The sequence below is a fragment of the Dromiciops gliroides genome, chromosome 6, assembly GCF_019393635.1.
Source record: "Dromiciops gliroides isolate mDroGli1 chromosome 6, mDroGli1.pri, whole genome shotgun sequence".
Taxonomy (NCBI): domain Eukaryota; kingdom Metazoa; phylum Chordata; class Mammalia; order Microbiotheria; family Microbiotheriidae; genus Dromiciops; species Dromiciops gliroides.
The window spans coordinates 243,318,377-243,340,298 of NC_057866.1; the positions used below are offsets into that span (position 1 = coordinate 243,318,377).

A 21,922-nucleotide genomic window follows, 5' to 3' on the forward strand; every position below is an offset into this window, starting at 1 on the left:
AGCCCATAAAACAACAAAAGGCAGTAGAGGTTTTTGGTGGGCTGAAGAGTCACCAGTAAGCAAAACCATTCCAAGGGCATTTAACTGAAAGCAACAGATGAAAAACAGAAAAGATCTGAAAATATTTAACTCCCTCCATCAATGACAACAGAACTACATTTAGATTCTAAAATCCATCTCCAATGTAATACAAAGAACAAAATGAAAAGAGCAGGTTACCTAGATAAAAGTACATCTAGAGGAAGGCTATGTGCAGGTGACAGCTGAAAACATCAAGGGTTGTTGCATTTGCAGGTGGAGGATCCTAGTACAAATCCTACCAACCCATGCCTCATCTTTGTGCCCCAGTTTCCTTGTTTTCAAAATGAAGGTATTGGACTAGATGACTGTTGAAAACTTATGATCCAATTCTGTAACTGTAAAAGGCATAGAAAAAAATCTAAATACTAATAACTACCAGCCCACATGGCTATTACTTGAGGAAAAAAAATCTATATATGCATGCACATAGGGTTTGATGAAGGTATAAGAAAGTCACAAGCAGGTTTTTGTACTCATCATTCTATAGTACAAACCTTAAACTGTGGGTCGGGAACCCATATGGGATTACAAAAAAATAGGTAGTAAAAGTCTTAATTGTATACCTACTTTATATACTTATATACCCAGGATCACATAAAAATTTCTCAGGTGAAAAGGGGTCACAAGTGGAAAGTTTAAGAAGCCCTTATAGTAGACCACATCTTTAAAGTAAAAATGACTCAAAAGTGAATTGAAATAATGTGCTCATTATTTAAACCAAAAAGAAAGATGTGGTGGAGTAAATGACACCTTAAACGCTTTTTTTCAACAAAGTTGTCTCCCATGCCTTAAGTCAAAATCACAAGGATTCCCAGAAGGACGCAACAGTGGCAAAAAAAGAGCTAAGCCATAAAATACGATTATGTGTAGGCAGAGTACAAATATAAGTCTCCAGAATCTTCCATTTATAGATGATATTGTATTAATTATATCAAGACTGGAAACACTAATAAGCCTCCTTAAAAATCTTTTTTGGGAAAACGTATGGTTCTTTTAATGATTCCAAGCTCCTCACTGAAATGAAGGCTGAATACCAATATTTTCCCAATGATAATACATCACTGTGTTATGGCATAACATATGCACCTGAGAATTAAAGCTGAAGCTTAACCAAAGGAGAAATAGAGAGAGGTGCATGTGGGGCTATTACTATTACCAATCAAGAACTACATAAGAGAAGCAACATATAACCAAAACTATGGGCAGTCAGGACACTCACAGCACAACTTGCATACTCTATTAGTATCCATGAAAATGTCAGATCTATAGGACAAAGGCCCACTGGGACACATGGTGGAAATTCACAATGGAACATGGATTAGTCATCACATATCAAACGGGTTTTGATGAGTTGTGGTCTGCATTGCTGGATCTACAAGTTGGAGATTCACCTAAGTATTGAAGTACCAGCAAAAATTTTCTGAAACGCAGGCATAGCTGTGAAAAATAAACACTTAATTTCATCTCAGCATGATGGATGTCCTCATTCTTACTGGTGATTGTAAATGACAATCAGAGACGATGTCTTGTGCGAAGTTCCTCGGTGTACATTGGCTATTTTAAAAATGTGTCCATGTGGGGCAGATTCCATGTACTATTCCATCATAGGCTGTATCTTAGAACTGAACTGACTAGTTTTAGAATTTTAAGAGTTTACTTTAAAATGACACCTTTAATAAAGGTATTCCTTTATTAAAGGAATTGAACTATCCACTCCCTACTCCCAACTCTGTGACAGGAGGGAAACACTCTTTCTGCATTAAAATGCACTATCCTAAGTTATCTGGGTTTGAAAGACTACTGCTGGGCTTGATGGAAACACAAATGTAATATGGTAAAGGGGATATGTAGTCAATACTGAGCAACAATTTCAATGAGAAGTCATAAATTTTGCAGCTACTTCTGACAGGGTATTTTCAAAAAGTAAAATGTGTAATTCTCACAAATTCACATCATTTATCAACTGAAATCAGATGCTTCTTTTTAAATGCAACTGTTCATTTAACATTATGTTACAACTGTCCTTATACTGAAAGTCTTTTTCTATTATATTCTGTTATATTCTTGGGACATAAGACAATTCAACATATAGTGGAATGCATCTGAAATAGTATACAAAGAATTTAACTCATTAGCCTATACTTCTTGTGAATGTGCATATCTAACCAGCTATTAAACTATTCAACCAGTTGCTAGTAGACAGAAATTGATTTCTATCCACTTAAGTGGATAGATGAGGTCTCAGCAGCAGTAGGTATAGTTATATGACAATTTTTTTCCCTAACTTTAAATAGCTTGCAATATTGTGTCAATAGCTGCCACTACAAACAATGCTTCTAAATTCCCCTAAAACGAATGATTACTTCAAGTACTAGCTGAGCAAATTCGGTCCTAGGTATTTTGTGACATCAAGATTTCAGTATTCCCACAATATAGCAAAATGTATAGACACATTCATTCTATCCTTTTAAACAACTTACTCAGTATTTCCAATATATCATATTAAAGCATGGATGAATATGCTAACAAGATCACCTATGACCCTATGAGGGTCACAGTCCATAATAAGCTTCAATGGGAACAGATATTTAACTAAATTATACATATCAAAGATATAGGAATCTAGAACTGGAAGGAACCTCAGAAGTGATCAAGTCCAACTCCTTTATTTTATGAAGAAACTGAAGTTCAAAGGTTAGATAACTTGCCATGGTAATTTAGTCAGTAAACGAAAAAGCCAGGATTTGGGCCCAAGCCTTCTGCCTCGATACACAATGCCCTTTCCATTAAACCATGCAAGTCTAGAACAGAAAATAAGTTTGAGGCACTGGCATAATTTTTCTAGCCTAATTTACAACCATGCTCTAAAATTTTATATATTTGACTAAATTATGTTGTACTCATGTATTTATGCCACCATTATTTAATTCTTTGTTTCTCTTTACAAAGAAGTCTTAATTTTAAAAATTACATATTTGTCTGAACAAGGGGATGGCAAGCTGGTATGACCTTGAGTTTGAGATCCCTAATCTAAAATATTCTTTAAAATCTTGAAACATTTTTAAAAAATTTAAAATATTACCATTCCACTACAAATTCCATATTAGTTTTAAGTGTACAAGGAGCTTTATAAAGTCTATATGTAATTTTATGGTTTAACAGCTTAGGTTATAAATTATATTTAAAGGAATATAATTTTCTTCTCATTTTAATTCTATATAAAGTTTATATCCTCATTTCTGGCAGTCGTATTCAATTCATAGGCTCTGAAATAACTTTATTATACTGTCCTAAACAGTACAATACAATTTTCCTAAGCTTAATATTTTACTTTTACAGATATTAAGTTTTCAAAGTATATAAGAACTTTAATATACTCCATATGTCATCTTTCAAAAAAACCAAACTCTATACCTATTTATAACAAACTTAATGGACTGAAAAATAAACAATTTAGATTCTTGGGGTATTTTTTCTCCCTTTTCACTACATTCCTATGTTATCACTGTTTAGCAACTAGCCATTATAATAGCTATTGCCTCAAATCTGACAATGATGCACTTTAAGAATCAAAATATTCATACAAATTAAGTACTAAACAAGTAGCATCAAAATACACTAAGTTAATATGAAAATGACATTGGTTTAAAAAAAAGATAAGCCACATCAATTTAATTCCATACATATGGTACTACCTATTTGATTTATTAAAAATTTTAATAAACATAATAAACTAGAGCTCCAAACTTATGCTGTTCTCTTAGAAGACACAGTAGAGACTGCCTCATAACAAAAACATACAAATACTGGCTGTAAAGATGGAGAAATAAAAGGACAAATCTAGTTGTCTAAAAGACAAATTCACTGTACACATTTTATTTACAGTTTTGTACACTGTCTTAATATGAATGGGACCGCTTTTTCTAGTTGAGCCATTTTTTAACCAAAGCAAAATATAACCTAAGTAATACAAAGTGTTAAAATACAGCATAAGATACAAAAACAGACATACTATATCTAGTTAGGAATGTAATTATGATGTTACATTTTTTAAAATCCACAATTATGTTTAGGAAATCACACAAACATAGATCACTGATTTGACTGAAATGCATAAATTTGTAGCAAAGCTCTAATGTTACAAAAAAACCAAAAAAATTACCAAAGAATGCACAAAATTAATGTTTATTCCACCTTTATGTCATATTCCCAGATCCTTCACCAATGTTACATGAGCAAAAAATAAAACAAAAAACAAAACAAAACAAAACAAAACAAAAAAAACCAAATGAAATCAGAATCACTAATGTTATCAAGTAGGGAAACAAATAAATTAAATCTAGCAGCCATCAGCATAGATTACAGCAAAAATTGATGCTGTAAAAAAGAAACAAAGAAAATTGCTAGAAAATGGTATGCATCATACTCTTTCAAACCAGTAAAATATGTTACTGCATATAATGCAATGTACAACAGAAGTAATTCTCTGTAAGGTAAAGAAATGCAAGTTCTTTTTTGAATATTGTGGATAGATAGATGTTTGTGTAATAGTAATGCTTCTACTAAGCAATTACAGAGTGGGCCAGGGACACATTTAGGGACTCTGGGGATGATGTGTACTGTAATTCTTTGATTGGGATAATGGTTACTCTAGTCAAAATAGAAAAACATTTGAACACAGAAGTACAAGACAAAGGCGAATGAGACTTCTCATATATCTTAGCAACATTTAGATGGAAATCAAATTTAAATGCAGTCCACTCTGCTTTTGAAGAGGCTTTGGTTCAGCTCCCAAATCTCGATTGCTTGACGCAGTCTCCTATGAAAGAATACTCAGAAGGTGTCTTCTTAAACAACAAACCTATTTTTAGTGGTGGAGCCGCTCTTAGTAGCTGTGTCTGCATGGGACTGATAACCAATCACTATCTTTGGAGGAAGTCCTAACCTTTCCTTGTATACCTTCCTGAAAGGGGGAAAAAAAGAAAAAGGATGTCATTACTTTTGTATTCAAAGAGAAATATTTTATGTATCATTCTTCTAGGCGAGAAAACATATTAGAAACAGAATAAAACAGACAAATGCATGCATTTTCTTTTTCCATTTATTGATACACACTTACATGTTAATGTTAACTTCTAGTGCTGATTATTTCTGTTTCATATCAATCTGCTCAATTTTATCAATAGGTAAGAACAAGCAAGCAAAATAACAATGCAGCTCAAGAATTACAAGTGCTTTCCTCACAATAACCTTGTAAAGCAGGTGGTCAAGGCATTATTATTGCTATCGTATTATTATCACTATTTCACAGAAGAGGAAAATAAGGCAGCTAATAGTGATATAATTTGAACCAAGTTTCTTCTGTTTCCAAATCTAGTGCTATAACAAATACATGAGCAGAGTAAGCAAAATTCTAGACAAGAGGAATATATTTGTATGAAACTGTTCTATCAGGGAAATCGGAAGAACAAACTACAGCCGCCCCCCACCCCCCTGCCAAAAAAAAAAAAAGATTCATGAGCTGGTGGTTTCCACATGGTTCAAAATTTTTAAATCCTTAAAAATATGGTTCTCTGACAAAGCATTTCCTGAAGAACTAGATTAATAAACTTTGTAAAACTTTGTTGCAACAAATGCCTTTTTCCCTGCCACACACTATAACACCCATCTCCTCTCGACAGAAAGTATATATATAAATTGGTGGCTGTCTGGACTATTACCATGCCATACCTCTTTCTTCTTTGGTCATGCAGGTCTTGGGTTATATTAAATTCATTAACATATTAATGCAAAGGAATACCATCAAACAATGAAAGATGAGGAATGAAATCTTTCCTTGGAAAATTAAGCTAAGAGGTTTACGTAATCAAGTGAATTTCGAAGCAACTTGAAGGGGTGGGGGTGGAAAGGAAGCCCCAAATTGTTCAGTTTCAAAAAAAAAAAAAAAAAAGCCACACACTAAGACATTAGGAGGCTTAAAAAAAAATACAAAATAAAACAAAACCTAAAAAACCAACCACAACTACTGCCATACATTCAACTGTGATGGGATCTAACATCATTTACCTAGGTATGACTGAGTGGGATGAGAGTTACACTACTACCAAAGTTTTCATATATTAATTTTAATAGTGTGTGTGTGTGTGTGTATATGTGTGTGTGTGTGTGTGTGTGTGTGTGTGTGTGTGTGTGTGTAAAATAAAAACCAAGACATCCAATTCACACACACCACCACATTTATATTTAGGGGTGGGGAGGGGATGGCTCTGTGATTCTTTCAATGTAGGGAAGGCCTTAGTATATGGGAAGTGCCTTCACCAATGCAGATTGGCAAGTCATCTATAACTCAGAATCTAAGAGAGGTACATGAGGCACTGAGAAAATGACTTGAATAAGGTCACAGCTAGTATGTGCCAGAAGTATGACTCAACCCAAGTCCGTCTTACTTCAAGGCCTCTATGAACCACGCCATGACTACATCTCATTTATTTATTACTTTCAGCAAATGTATAAAGGTTATCCTAAATAAAATTTCCTGTTCGATTTTTAAAGTAATAGTAGTATTCCTTTAGATGTATCTATAACAAAATGCCCAAATACCTGTGATCATCGATCTGTAGCAACAATCAAAACTGAAGTAATAAACATTCTGAAGGAAAATCTAGCATGGAATTAGTCCATAATTTGGTTTCTTTGACTACCCCTTTACTCCCCACCCTCCTCACCACCCCCTATCAACCCCTAACTAACCCAGAGCTCAAAGTCCTGTTTTGGTAAGGTATATATGACTTTTTTGGACTATCAAGGATATTAATGATATTGATGAATATCATTATCAATGATAATGACTTCAAAAATACAACCATGTGTACTAAAATAAGTGTGGAAAGCATTGCTGAACTAAATTTTGTTATAATAGCACTCCACACAATGGCAGAGCATTTAAGTGATTTTGTATAAATGTTTTATAGAGACAGAACAATAAATCAAGTGTGAGAATAGGACAATGTAAATTCTTAGGAATTTCTAAGAATGAAGATCAAGTGTTTATGAAAGCCAATGGAAAGCAAGTCCACATATCTAGGTTAATTCTCAAGCCATAAATAAAAATTTCCTTTTTCATCTTTTAATACCCTAGTAATATTAATAAATATTTTGAAATGCAGCTTACCCTATATGTGTAACAGCATCTCTGTTTTCACACTCAGTAGTCCATATTGCTATCTTATCGCCTTTAGCTCTAACATTAACAACAGCTCCACACACATCATCACTGTAGTCATCAAATGACTCCCCAATAAGGCACAGCAGCTAACAAAGAAAAAACCTCCATTACAAATGACGCATAAAACTGTACATGTTACACATAGAGATAGCGCTTCAAACTTTAAGCCACTTGATACTCTACTGCTTTTAAATTAATCTTTTATTCAGTCATTTAGTACAATTCTTCAGATGACTGAGAAACCAATGAAATTCAACTCACAAGAAAACCTGCTATATAAACTGCTAGTTTGTAATTCTTTCAAGAAAAGAATAGCAATTCTATTTATGTAGCAGGCAATTGTTTTATATATATAAATAAAAGTTTTATTAGCTTACAAATTAACATAATACCCTATTCCTGTGATTTTGAAAAGAATTTTTTTAAATTTGCATTTTAAACTGCTTTCAACTGATAACCTCTCTTGCCTATCTCAACTACGTATTAAAGAAATAATTAGACTATCAAGAAAAAAGACAAGAGTTTAAGATCAAAATCTCTAAATATGAGAACACCTATCATAATCCCTAACTATATATCTTTATAAAAAGAAAAGGTAAGTTATCTTTGTTAAAGGCAAAGTACTTATCTCAGGATATTTAGGGTGATTCACTAATCAAGCAAACATACCTCCTAAAATGTATTAGCTACATGGATTACATTAGCCAATTGCTGTATATATCCAATATACTATATTAGCAATTATTCACATTTTCCCAAATGGAAGTTTCTTATTCTCTTTTCAAACAAGGGAAAGACATTATTTTAATGAAACATTATTTCCAAAGCATTGGAATATAACCAGTATTCTAAAATTGCCTCTTGAAATATTATTTGTAATTTAAAAATCTTACTGTCTCTAGCCAAAAGCGATCGAGGTCACTTCGTCTCTGCTGTTTGTTTAATGTAATTAGCCATCGTCCTCCTCGTTTGTTTTTTTCATCTTCCCACATAGGCTCGATCCCATCCTGTAAAATCAAAGGGCAAATTATCAGACACTGTTTCAAAAAATCATTACATTTCAAAAATAACTCCCTGTAATGTAGTTTTGCAAAACAAAAACTTCCTTGGTCTCCATAATTTCCATAAATATTCCCACAGAATAGGAACTTAAATTACTCCATTAATGCACAGTCCCTTGAAATTACATCATGATTACATACTACATAGAGAAAAAGGATATTAGATCCTTATTTCTAAAATATACCTACAAAAACTAAATGGCAATGCTTATATGTATTTATAGACATATTTCCATATTATTAGGCTACGTTTCAAAGCAGTATTACAACAAACAATATTTCCTAGCTTAAATCATCTGATCCATGTCCACTTATTTTTAAAGTCAGCAATTAATAAATCATACCTTAAAAAGTGAGTAGTCACAGCCAGGCATTAAATTACTAGACAGCTGGATATGGTTGTATAAACTACATAAAAGAAAATGACAGTTATGAACAAAAGAAAATGAGGCACAGTCAAGAGCTTTAAGTATCACCTTTAAAGACTATGCTGAAAACATAAACCACAAAATTAGATTATTTAAAATTCATACAAATCAATTTAAATGGGTTTATTAATCAGATTTTCTTTCATGAAGTTCAAGAACTTTCTTCTAATAGTGCAAACTGTTTGTAATGCTGAGTATCAGTTTATCACAACATCTGATCTAACCTGGTATATGTATGAGTTTACATGCCCATGAAGGTTTAAAGATTGAAGTAAAATGAATTATTGAGCCTGAAGCAGAAGAGAGAGCTATACAGCGACAATTCCTGTTTTTAAACTTATAATGTAGAATCACAAACTCTCAAGAAGTGGAAGGACCTGAGAGCCCATCACAGATGCCTGGCTAGAAATCCTGGCTACAATAAGCCCTAACAAGTTGTCACATAGACTTTGATTTAAAAAACACCCCTTCACACTAGCCAATGCATCTCATTATACCTTTGAATAGTTCTATTTGTTAACAAGCTTTCTCCTCAAATCAAGCCTAAAAATTTGTTTCTGCAACACATAAATTGTTCCTAGCTCCTTCCATATGGCAGTCTTTCAAATCCTTTAAGTGGCTATCATTTCCTGATCAAATCTTTTCTATTTCAGGCTAAACATCTTCAGATCTTTCAACTAATCCTTTTTTTTTTTTTTTTTGGGGGGGGGAGGTGAGGCAATTAGGGTTAAGTGACTTGCCCAGGGTCACACAGCTAGTAAGTGTCATGTCTGAGGCCGGATTTGAACTCAGGTCCTCCTGAATCCAAGGTCAGTGCTTTATCCACTGTACCACCTAGCTGCCCCCTCAACTGATCCTTTATAGAGTGTAACCTCTAGGACCCTCACCATCCTTCTCAACCTCTTCTAGATGCTCTGTAGGCTCTGTTAATGTACATCCCAAAATGTGTCACAAAATGATCACTACTATGTGGTCTGACGAAGGGGACACAATGGAACTATGCTCTGTGGTATTCTGGACACCGTGCCTCTCTTCACGTAGCCTAAGTCTGCATTCTTTTTTGGCTGACATGTCATACTACTGAGATAAGAATTAACTTTACAAGAAGATGCTGAGTAGTGATTTAGTATTAGCCTATGTTGGAAGAAAGCACCAGAAATAGGACATAAAATGAAATATTTTGATGGGTGTAAGGAAGATTATCTTGAACACTGAAAAGGTACTCAATTCCCAAAGATAACCAAAACCAGAACAGAGAGCAGGCATCTGAGATGATGTAGATAACTCACTTCGCTGGAAAAAGGGGGCTGAACTAGATGATCTCCTGATGTGCCCCTTTCAGCTATATGATCCTGTCAATGAATTAGGGACTCCCTATATGACAGTTTTGGGGAGGATATATTTCACACAGATTAAAAATAAAAGCTATACAGAAAGGATGACTATAATAGTAGGTTCATATGTAGAGTGGAAGCTCTACATAAAAGCTTTCAAATATTTAAATAACCTAAGATTTTATTAGTAGTGCAGATACTCCCTCCAACAGCACAAGCTGGTTGCTATGGCCTTAAATCACTCTTTGATAAAAGTAGTAATACCATCTCTCCACCCTAGGTAGGCTGGTCCATGAATGAGGGACAGAAAAGGTCTGTCACCAGGCTTTTATTTTTCCATCTTAATGGAATCTGCTGGAGCCTGCCTTCTGCCAAGTTGAATCAAGGTTATTTCCATGCCAGGATGAACCATCACTAAAGAAAAAGATTCAGATGGCTTTCCTTAAAAATTTAACTTAGAGGAAAATGCCTCAAAGAATTAAAGAATACAAACACTGCTCTATATGTTTCTCTAGACAATTTAGACAAGTGTAGGACAGGAATTTGGCAATTTATGGTTCATGTGTCACTAAACACTTCTGGGTGAGACACTTATGGAAGTAACACTATTCTGGAAGTGAAGGGGACCTTGTAACTGTGATAGATATAAATACTGCTATGCTTTAAGAGAGGGGCATAGAGTGTCCCTCACGTATCTTAAGGGGACAAAATACATTACCCTTTCTTCTCCCTGCCCTATAGTTTTCTCATGAGCATGAACTGTCTTAGAGGAATCCTGGAAAACTCACCACACCCTTAGAAAGCCAAGTGTCTGGTCCCAACAATGTAAGGCCCTATGGCCACAACTGTTAGCCTCTCCGGAAAACAGCTAGGAGTAAATTAATGAAAAACAGGGGAAGAAACCTATGTGGTTAACAGATAAAGAGATCAAAAGGTATAAAAGTTTTCAAAAGAAGAAATATAAACTATCCCTAGCCATATGGGGAAAAAATGCTTCAAATCTAGTACAAATTAAAACAACTCTTTGGGGTCACCTCATATCCACCAAAATTAAAGATGATAAAGGACAGAATAGTCAATGTTGGAGGGGCCAATGGAAGACAAGCATCCTTAATAAATACACTCTTAGTGGAACTGTGGTTTAGCCCCTTACCTATAGAAAAAAAAAAAGGAATTATGAAAAAGGCACTGAATTCTGACTTCCACTCAATAATTTCATTCCTAGGTACATAGCCTAAAGGAGGTCACAAATCAAAAGAAAAGCATACATACCAAAATGTTTGTAGTAGTATTTCTGTGACTGTGTGGTAGCAGGGGAGGGGAGGGGAAGAAAGAGGGTGTCAATAAATGGAGGAAAGGGAGCATGAAAGAGGACGACTGCTTCATGAGAAACCACGGCCGAAATCCTCCAGAAGACCATTTACTCCTGGCCTCTCCTTTTCTTAATTCCGCAGTCTCACTTCTGACCTCATCATTCAACTGAAACTGCTCCCTCCAAAATCATCAATGATCTTCAACTAGTAAATCTAAAGGTTATTTCTCCATCCTGGTCATCCCCCTTCTTCCTTGTTTTCTCGATACTTCCTCTGACTGCCCCTTCTCAGTCTCCTTCGTCCTGGTCACACTAGTCGGTGGTGAACATCCCCCGGGGCTCTGTCCTGGGCCCTCTTCTCTCCATATATTATGTTACTTGGTGACTGCTTTAGTTTCCACGGATTCAATTATCATCTGTTTAGGTGATTTTCAAATCTACTTATCCAGCCCTAACCTCCCAATCTCCAAATGTCTATCACATATGTCAGAACACCACGGACATCTTAAACTCTCGATGTGTCCAAAACTGAGCTCATTTATCTTTTTCATCCCAAACTTTTATCTTCCTAACTTCTTTAGTACTGTTGAGAGTACCCCAACTCTCCCAGTCACTCAAACTAAAAACTTGAATATCACCCTTGACTCTCACTTTTACTCCCCATATCCAATCAGCTCTCAAGTATATTGTTGATTCTGCTTTCACAACATTTGTCCTATATGTCCTCTGGCCTCTGACACTGTCGCCATCCTGATCCAACAGCCTACTGGAGGAACTCCCTCCCCTTGACTCTAGTCCACCCTCTACTCGGCCTAAGTCTGACTACGTATATCCCTATTCAATAAACTCCAATCGCTCTCCAATTCTTCCTCGGTCAAACACAAAATCCCATGTTTGGCATTCGAAGTTCTTCAAAAGATAGCTGCCTCCTACCTTTCCAGTCTTCTTATACCACACCCCCACATAGTCAGTGATTCAAGGTCACTATTTCCTTGCTGTTCCTCACATATTCAATTTCCCAAGTCTGTGTATTTTCACTGTCTGTTTAAGAAGGACATAAAATGTTCTCCCTCTTCATCTCTTACTGGTTTCCTCTAAATCCCAGCTGACACCCTATCTTCTTATAGGGAGCCTTTCTGATTCCCCCTTAATTCTCATGCCTTCTTTCTCTTGTATATAGCTTGTTCACATGTAGTGCTTTGCATGTTGTCTCCACCATTAAACTAGGAGCTTCTTGAGAGCAGGGACTGTGTCTTTTGCCTTTCTTTGTACCCTCAGCACTTAGCACAATACGTGGCAGACAGCAGGCATTGAATAAATGCTTGTGGTACAAGGAAGGGTCAGCAGAGTGGACTGTTGAAAATCTTTAAAAAAAACATTTAACATAAGATTCAGCTTAAATTTTAAAGGGAAAATGATAATAAATAGTTCATTTTCAAAACTTTATTATATACTGAAAGTTGAACATTGCTTTCTAAATAGCTATAGATCTGAGAAAAACTAGTTTATAGCTTCAGAAAAATGTCATACTTGGACCAAACAGGTTAAGATAGGAAAACAAGATTATTTATACAGATTTCCCTCATAACAATTCAGTTAAGTATTTAGGGAAAATATTTTCATGCTAAAGATAAAAAACTCTGAAACTCAAAAAGATTAAGTATTTTGCCAGGTCAAACAGGTAGCAGGTGGCAGAGCAGGGTTTGGCACCAGGTCTTCCAGCTCCTGTACTTTTTCCATTACACCACAATGAGGAGGGAAGAATAGTTAAAATCAAAAAGGACACAAAATTTATTTGGAATAAATGGTATGACAGTAATACCAATGGAGAAAACATTAGGCAATACTTTTTTTTATATTTGCTTCCTCTCCATAAGTAGAAAATCCCCTTCAGGCTGGGAAAGACAGAATACAAATAAATAGTTAATAGAAAAATGAAAACCAAGGCATCTGAGGAGACAGTAGAGCATATGTAGGGGCTCTCAATGAGTTTAAGTTACCTGGCACAGCTGAACACCTTGGGGGTATTTGCTAACCTAACTGCTGAAGAGCTGCCAATGAACTCTGAGAATCAATAAAAGGGAAAGGTACCACTGTACCAAAGATGGGCAAATGTCCTCATTTTCAAAAAGGATGTGGGTACTTCAAACAATAAAGTAGTGACCTACTGATGTAAATCCCAAACTGAATGTCAGCAAGCAAACAAAGGATTTATAAATATGCTTATGTATTTTAAACTATGCCTGGCATATAATAAATGCTCATTTGCATCTATCTATCTATCTATCTATCTATCTATCTATCTATCTATCTATCTATCTATCTATCTGCCAAGCACTGTACTAGTCACTGAAGATACAAATAAAAAGAAAAAAGGCCGCTAGTCATAAGTAGTTTATATTCAAAAGAAGGAGAGAGGAGTACATAACTTTATGTAAAATAAAGATAAAGAGAATACACATACAAATAAATGGGGAAAGGGTCTTCACGCCAGCAATTGGGAGAATCAGGAAAGGCTCTGAGCTCTGTCTTGAAGGAAGAGAAATATTCTGTAGAAGAAGTGAGAAAGGGAATGTATTCCAGGCAATTTGTATAAGTGGCATGAAAGAACAGAAAGATGGTCAGTATCGCTGGATTGTTTAGTTTAAGAGAGGAAGTAATATCAAGTAGCTGATGGCCAGGTTGTGAAGGGTTCCTAAATAGGAGTTTATATAAGGAGCCACTAAGGAGCTGATAAGACATGATCAGAGAGGCATAGTGTGTAGTTTATTAGACAGATGTGGTGGAGGTAATTTTAGGAGGCTGTTCAATAATCTAGACTGAGGGCCTGAGTTAAAGTGATAGCTGTTTAAGTTGAGAAAGGATCAAATGTGAGAGTCCAGATTATAGAGCAAATTATTAAATTTGTGAGCATTTCAAAGACAGCAGATGATCTTAACAAGTCATAACAAAGCTGACTAATTTCTTATTTTGATTTCAAAGACTATTAAGCTTTTCAGGGGAAAGTCATGGACATGCCTGGATTTCATCAAGGTATCTGACCAAAATCTCTCATGCTATCCTTATGAAAGGAAAAGGAAAAGACAGAAAAGAACAAGCAAAGGAGGGAGGGATATACTACGTAGTAAAATGGTTAGCTGGGTTAAGAATTTTATAACTGATGAGACACAAACTTTTGACCTCCCCAAATGGTGGAAATATTCTAGTGGAAGTAGAGAGGGTCTTTTCTTGTTAAAAAAAAATTTTTTTTTTTGTAAGGCAACTGGGGTTAAGTGACTTGCCCAGGGTCATACAGCTAGTAAGTGTTAAGTGTCTGAGGCCAGATTTGAACTCAGGTACTCCTGAATCCAGGGCCGGTACTTTATCCACTGCGCCACCTAGCTGCCCCTCAAAATTTTAAACAGTGATTTGGATGACAGCATGTGACATGCTCATCAAATCTGCAAATGACAAGAAGTTGTGACCAAAAGTTACCATTTCAGAGCCCAACACAGATCCTGACAAACTGAAATAATAGGCTGACAATAAGAAGATAAAACTTAAACATGGTTAAAAAGTAAAATCCTGGGGGGCAGCTAGGTAGCACAGTAGATAAAGCACCAGCCCTGTATTCAGGAGGACCCGAGTTCAAATCCAGCTTCAGACACTTGACACTTACTAGCTGTGTGACCCTGGGCAAGTCACTTAACCCCCACTGCCCCGCCCCTCCCCCCCCAAGTAAAATCTTGCATTTGGCTAAAACAACAACTGTACACTATAATAGCAAGGGAAAAGTATGTGAAAAAATACTTAACTGAATGCAACCTTGATAAACCAAAATATAACAGGATAAAGAAATTATTTTTTTTTAACATATAAGGTATTTTATTTTTTCCGTTACATGTAAAGATAGTTCTCAACTTTTGTTTATACAAGCTTTATAATTTCAGATTTTTCTCCCTCCCTCCCTTCCCTCCCCCCTCCCCCAGACAGCAGGTAATCTGATATAGGTTATATCTATATATCTATATAAGGAATTATTATTTAACAAATGAATCTGGACTATGTCTAAGGAATTTGGTGGGAAATGGATTTAAAGGGAGAAATGAAAGGATTAAGCATTTATATATAGCACTTACTAGGTACAAGGCACTGTGCCAAGCACTTAACCAATTCTATCTCATTACATTTGAGGAAACTGAGGCAAACAGAAGTGAAATGACTATCCCAGGGTCATAAAGCTAGTAAGTATCTGGGGTCAGATTTAAACTCAGGTCTTCCTGATTCCAGGTCAGTGCTCTATCCACTGCACCACCTAGGTGATTTAAACCTACATCTCTCAACTTATGCTGAATGATAAGCCTAAAACAAAAACAACAAACTACATAAAGGAAAGAAAATGGACTAGCAATTACTTTGTTTTGTTGGACAAACAAAATTAATAAGGAACATATCAATAGCAAAATAAACCTGTTTTTTAAAAATCCGATGGAAAAATAACAAATGGAAAAAAATTTATGGTAAATGTCATATTAGCAACCTAGCATCTCACAGAATTATTAAAAATTTACAAAGGTAAATTTCTTTAAATTCTTTAAATAAGTGAAATCTTTAGACAGTCAAATGATATAAATGAAATGGTCACTCATCAAAGATAAAAAATTATCAAGTTATTTGAAAATAAGTTCAACTTCAAAAATAACCACACACCAAGTAAAACTTCTGAGATTCCATCTTACACATCAAATTAGCAAAAATAACTAAAAGCAATGAAATACAACGCTAGCAGGGTTACAGTCTTACATATTCATTCACTGAGTACAACTGCAAACCAATACAATCTTTGTATAACAAACAAGGTTGTTTTCCAAAAAGAAAAAGGCATAAAGCAATTACACTTATTAATCTAATAATTATGTTGCTTAAATCACCATTGAGACCCTGAGTTTTAACAAAACAAAAAATAAAAAGAAGTTACTACAAAATTTTCATAGGCATAGTATTTCTAATTACAGGGGAGGAAAAAAGCAATATACTATGATAAAATATCTTCAAGTACAAGGAATCAGGCCACCTATGAAATACAATATGGACAATGAGAACCAGATGAACAATGATGCTTAATTATGACCATTAAAAAAAATAAGTAAATAACAATCCTGACAGTCTTAAAAAACACAACTGAAAAAAAACTTATGTTAACTACATAATAAAATTTTTAAACATTTATTTACATTCACTTATTTAAATGTTATGCCTCATACTACCCTCACCCCCAAAATGGGATTGAGAAAAAAAAGAGAAAATATCTAGGGATGTTAATGGACTATAAAATAAGTCAGCAGAATAATATGACATTTAAAAGAGCTAATTCGATTTCAGTAGCACTAACTGAATAGAGCAGTAGAGTTTAGAAGGGTCACTGTTTGGGGGTGAAGAATGGCCAGGATCTAAAAGAGAGGAGTCATAACATCCCATATGAGGTTGATGGAACTGAGTGTTAAGCCTGAAGATAAGAAGACCTTAGAGAAAAAAGGACAGCTGTCTTCAAATATACCTATATACTCAGGGTGGCTTAAAAATTCCCCAGGCTGGGGGCAGCTAGGTGGCACAGTGGACAGAGCACTGGCCCTGGAGTCAAGAGGACCTGAGTTCAAATCTGGTCTCAGACACTTAACACTTACTAGCTGTGTGACCCTGGGCAAGTCACTTAACCCCAGTTGCCTCACCAAAAAAACAAAACAAAACAAAAAATTCCACAGGCAAAAAGGATTCAGAGTTACAAGTGGAAAAAATTTAAGAAGCCCTGAGGGAATCAGGTATCAGTTTAACCTAAAGACTGAACTGCCTGGAGGGTGGGAGGATACTTGTCAGAAATGGAGTAGATAAGGGACTGAATTATATTATATGTCCAGACAGGTTCTTTCCAAAGCTAAGTTCCTAGAAACAACAGACAATTCTAAGATAGTAAGTACTCTTGATCAACTTATACCTTGTGGGAAACTAAAGTCCTACTCCAGTTATATTTTGCCCAGTTCTTTGCTTTACAGTGAAAAGAATTAAGAAATATATCATCGGGGGCAGCTAGGTGGCATAGTGGATGGAGCACAGGCCCTGGATTCAGGACGACCAGAGTTCAAATCCAACCTCAGACACTTGACATGTACTAGCTGTGTGGCTCTGGGCAAGTCACTTAACCCTCATTGCCCCACAAAAAAAAAAAAAAGAAGAAATATATCATCAACTTTCCCAGAAGCTACCCACAAGTACAAAAGAAAAACAAATTATGGCCATTAATTTGACCTCTCTTACAAGTTTGGTCACTATTTTTCACTGAGGCAAAAACCCGGGTAACACATATAGGATTCCCAGATTGAGGGCAGTAACACATGAAAAGGATTATAAGGGTGATTCAAACCACTAGGTAGCCCCCTGTCTTCTCCCATCCTCTCTTCTCTAGAACTCCTAGTCAAAAGGCATATAGTGACAAATATGTGACATAGTGACAGATTTTAATTACCACTGTCAAATATTTTCTTGTCAGGGAAAAAGGGCAGATTCCCAGGACTTCCATGTGCAGTTCTTAGGAAAGTTTTAATATTCACATTATTCAGACCATGAATTAAATTACAAGACTGATTTAAATTATGGCCCCAAAGTGCATAAGAATACGACCAATGTAACATCACCATAAAAATTAATTATAGTTTTAAAATAACCCCAAAATAAAAAGATTACTTACGCCCAGAAGTCCTCAACAGTATCAAACTTAGAGATCAGACGAAGGTTTGCTTGCCAAGTTTTGCTCTTATCATTTTTAAAAAACCAGAGCGCCCATCTAAAAATTTAAAAGTTAACTCAAATCAGAGATGAATGTAGTAAGGAACATATATTTTTATTCCAATAAGGAAAACTAATAGACAAGAACTTTATACAGGAGTTAAGGAAAATGAGATGTTGACTTTTGTACTATAAGAGTTCTAGTCTATCCTACAAATATTTGTAATTTCTCAAATTTCATATATTAAGCCCAGATTTCTTCCTGAATCTAAAGTTGAGCCTCTTATCAATCATGATAACAGCCTTTTACTAGTGTTTGTAGCTACACCTAGGTAACTTCTACATACTTAAAATCCCATTTTCCCATGACCTTTTTCCCCCTCTCATAATGATTGTTACACACTTTAATAATAATCAAATACAAAGTAGCAACAGTCCTTCTAAAATAATTTACTGACCATCCCAGCTTTAGTTGGTTCCATGCCATTGATAAGAACACCCAACAAAGAATACAGTCTTGACTAAAAAGAATTGCCCCAGAGGTAGTTCATTAGTATTTTATGTACATACAGATAATGTGTAGCACAACCAGGAAACTTTAAGTCCATTGAAAAGAGCCTTTGACCAGAAGGAGAAAAATTTCTTTCTAAGTTCTGTTTATATTATACTTTAAAATTAATATTCCTAGCCTTTTCTTATCGGTTCTTATGATGGGTCATAGATTAGAAGCCACAAATGGAAAGAGAGCAAACACAACAATTTAATAATGTGATACTCTATAGTGAGGGAATCAGTTGTGAAATGTCAGCTAGAAAAGGACAGTCAAAGGAAAATATGACTCTTAGTGCATATGAAAATATTGCTGTATTATTGTCTGGTACAATATTTTATGATTATAATAGGGTTTTGAATACTCCCTTTAAAAGTTCTGCTACTTGATGATATGATGGTATACTTAAGGAATCCTCGAGAATCAAGTCAAAAATTACTTGAAACAATTAACAACTTCAGCAAAGTAGCAGGATATAAAATAAATCCACATAAATCATCAGCATTTCTATACATGACCAACAAAGTCCAGCAGCAAGAGATAGAAAGAGAAATTCCATTTAAAGTAACGGTAGATAGTATAAAATACTTGGGAGTCTACTTGCCAAGACAAACCCAGGAACTCTATGAACACAACTACCAACCACTCTTCACACAAATCAAATCAGATCTAAATAATTGGAAAGATATCAATTGCTTATGGATAGGCAGAGCTAATATAGTAAAAATGACAATACTGCCTAAACTAATTTACTTATTCAGTGCCATACCAATCAGACTACCTAAAAATTATTTTATACAGCTAGAAAAAATAATAACAAAATTCATCTGGAAAAACAAAAAATCAAGAATATCCAGGGAAATAATGAAAAAAAATTCACAGGAAGGTGGGTTAGCGGTACCAAACCTGGAGCTTTACTATAAAGCAGCAGTCATCAAAACTATCTGGTACTGGCTAAAAAATAGAGTGGTAGATCAATGGAATAGGCTAGGCTCAGGAAATGCAGTAGTAAATGACACTAGTAATGTGGTGTTTGATAAACCCAAAGACTCCAGCTTCTGGGATAGGAACTCAGTATTTGACAAAAACTGCTGGGAAAACTGGAAGATAGTATGGCAGAAATTAGGCATAGACCAACATCTTACACCTTATACTAAAATAAGGTCAAAATGGATACATGATTTAGACATAAGAGGTGATACCTTAGGTAAATTAGGAGAGAAAGGAATAGTGTACCTATCAGATCTTTGGAAAGGAAAACAGTTTTTGACCAAACAAGAGATAGAGTATATTATAAAATGCAAAATGGATGATTTTGATTATATTAAATTAAAAAATTTTTGTACAAACAGAAGCAATGCATCCAAAATTGCAAGGGAGGCAGAAAACTGGGAAACAATTTTTGAGGCCAGTGCTTCTGATAAAGGCCTCATCTCTAAAATATATAGGGAATTAAATCAAATTTATAAGAATCCAAGTCATTCCCCAATTGAGAAATGGTCAAAGGATATGAATAGGCAGTTTTCTGATGAAGAAACCAAAGCTATCTATTCCCATATGAAAAAATGCTCTAAATCTCTAATGATTAGAGAGATGCAAATTGTACTACCTGACACCTATCAGATTGGCTAAAATGACAAAAAAGGAAGATAATAAATGTTGGAGAGGCTGTGGGAAAATTGGAACACTAATGCATTGTTGGTGGAGCTGTGAGCTGATCCAAGCATTCTGGAGAGCAATTTGGAATTATGCCCAAAGGGCGATAAAGCTGTGCACATACCCTTTGACCCAGCAATTCCACTTTTAGGTCTTTTTCCCAAAGAAATCATGGAGGGGGGAAAGGGACCCACATGTACAAAAATATTTATAGCTGCTCTTTACGTGGTAGCAAGGAATTGGAAGTTGAGGGGGTGCCCATCAATTGGGGAATGGCTGGACAAGTTGTGGTATATGAATACAATGGAGTACTATTGTGCTGTAAGAAATGATGAGCAGGAAGAGTTCAGAGAAACCTGGAGGGTCTTACGTGAGCTGATGATGAGTGAGATGAGCAGAACCAGAAGAACATTGCACACAGTATCATCAACATTGAGTGTTGACCTACTGTGATGGACTAGATTCTTCTCACCAATGCAATGGTACAGAAGAGTTCCAGGGAACTCATGATAGAAGAGGATCTCCAAATCCAAGAAAAAAAAAGAAAGAACTGTGGAGTATAGATGCTGATTGAACCATATTATTTCTTTTGTTTTGGGTGCTGTTGTTTTTTTTTTCTATTTTGAGGTTTTGCATCACTGCTCTGATTTTTTCTCTTGTAACAGGATTAATGCAGAAATAGGATTAATGTTATTATGTGTATATATATGTGTGTGTATATATCTATATCTATATGTATAGAGATATATAGATATAACCTATATCAGATTACCTGCTGTCTAGGGGAGGGGGGAGGGAGGGGAGGGAGGGAGAAAAATCTGAAATTGTAAAGCTTGTATAAACAAAAGTTGAGAACTATCTTTACATGTAATGGAAAAAATAAAATACCTTATACATAAAAAAAAAAAAGTTCTGCTACTTGAGTTAAGAATCTGGAAAATTCATTAATCTGGAGCCCTTCATTTTTTTACACATACTGGCTGTGTAGCCATGTCAAGTAACTTTAACCATTCTGACACAAAGAACATGGCCAGATTATAACAAAGAAGTCGGTGATCTGCTTCAATACTAATTAATGGAAAACACAAATCCAGTCCACAAAAGCATCTGCCTCATATTAATTTACTTAAAAAGTGCTTTTATATTTAAAGGTGTCATTCATTAAGTATTAGGAGGTTCTCAATGATACAGAGACCAGAAGGTCATCATGCTTAAGTGTGTCAAAGTACAACAAACACCTTAGACTTGGGAGTCCAAGATTCAACTGTCATTCCTAATACTACCAATTATAAGACTGGCAAAGTTCCTTCACTTCTCTGACTTGTTTCATCATCTATAAAATGGGGATAATATGGCCTACTTCAAAGGACTGTGAGGAAAAGCCTCTATATTGTGAGGCACAACATAGTATATATGTAACTTTAAGTCAGTTACCTGAATCACAAATGTAAGCAAACTCTTCATTCTCTGACAATGCTGGAGAAGTTGGGGGGCGGGGTGTGTGCATTACTATACC

The 21,922-nt window shown here is 35.2% G+C and overlaps 1 protein-coding gene across 1 annotated transcript in view; it reads right to left on the minus strand.

The window, feature by feature from the left end:
* Positions 1-3,930: 3,930 nt before the first annotated feature.
* EIF4E (eukaryotic translation initiation factor 4E) overlaps positions 3,931-21,922 on the minus strand; it is a 51,700-nt gene continuing 33,708 nt past the window's right edge. Inside the window, exons 3-7 of the mRNA XM_043972529.1 lie at positions 18,163-18,258; positions 8,712-8,775; positions 8,200-8,313; positions 7,253-7,392; positions 3,931-5,044 (exon numbers count right to left, since the gene is read on the minus strand). Coding sequence (XP_043828464.1) covers positions 4,930-5,044; positions 7,253-7,392; positions 8,200-8,313; positions 8,712-8,775; positions 18,163-18,258 — 529 coding nt within the window. The 3' untranslated portion in view covers positions 3,931-4,929. The remainder of the gene's footprint in view (positions 5,045-7,252; positions 7,393-8,199; positions 8,314-8,711; positions 8,776-18,162; positions 18,259-21,922) is intronic.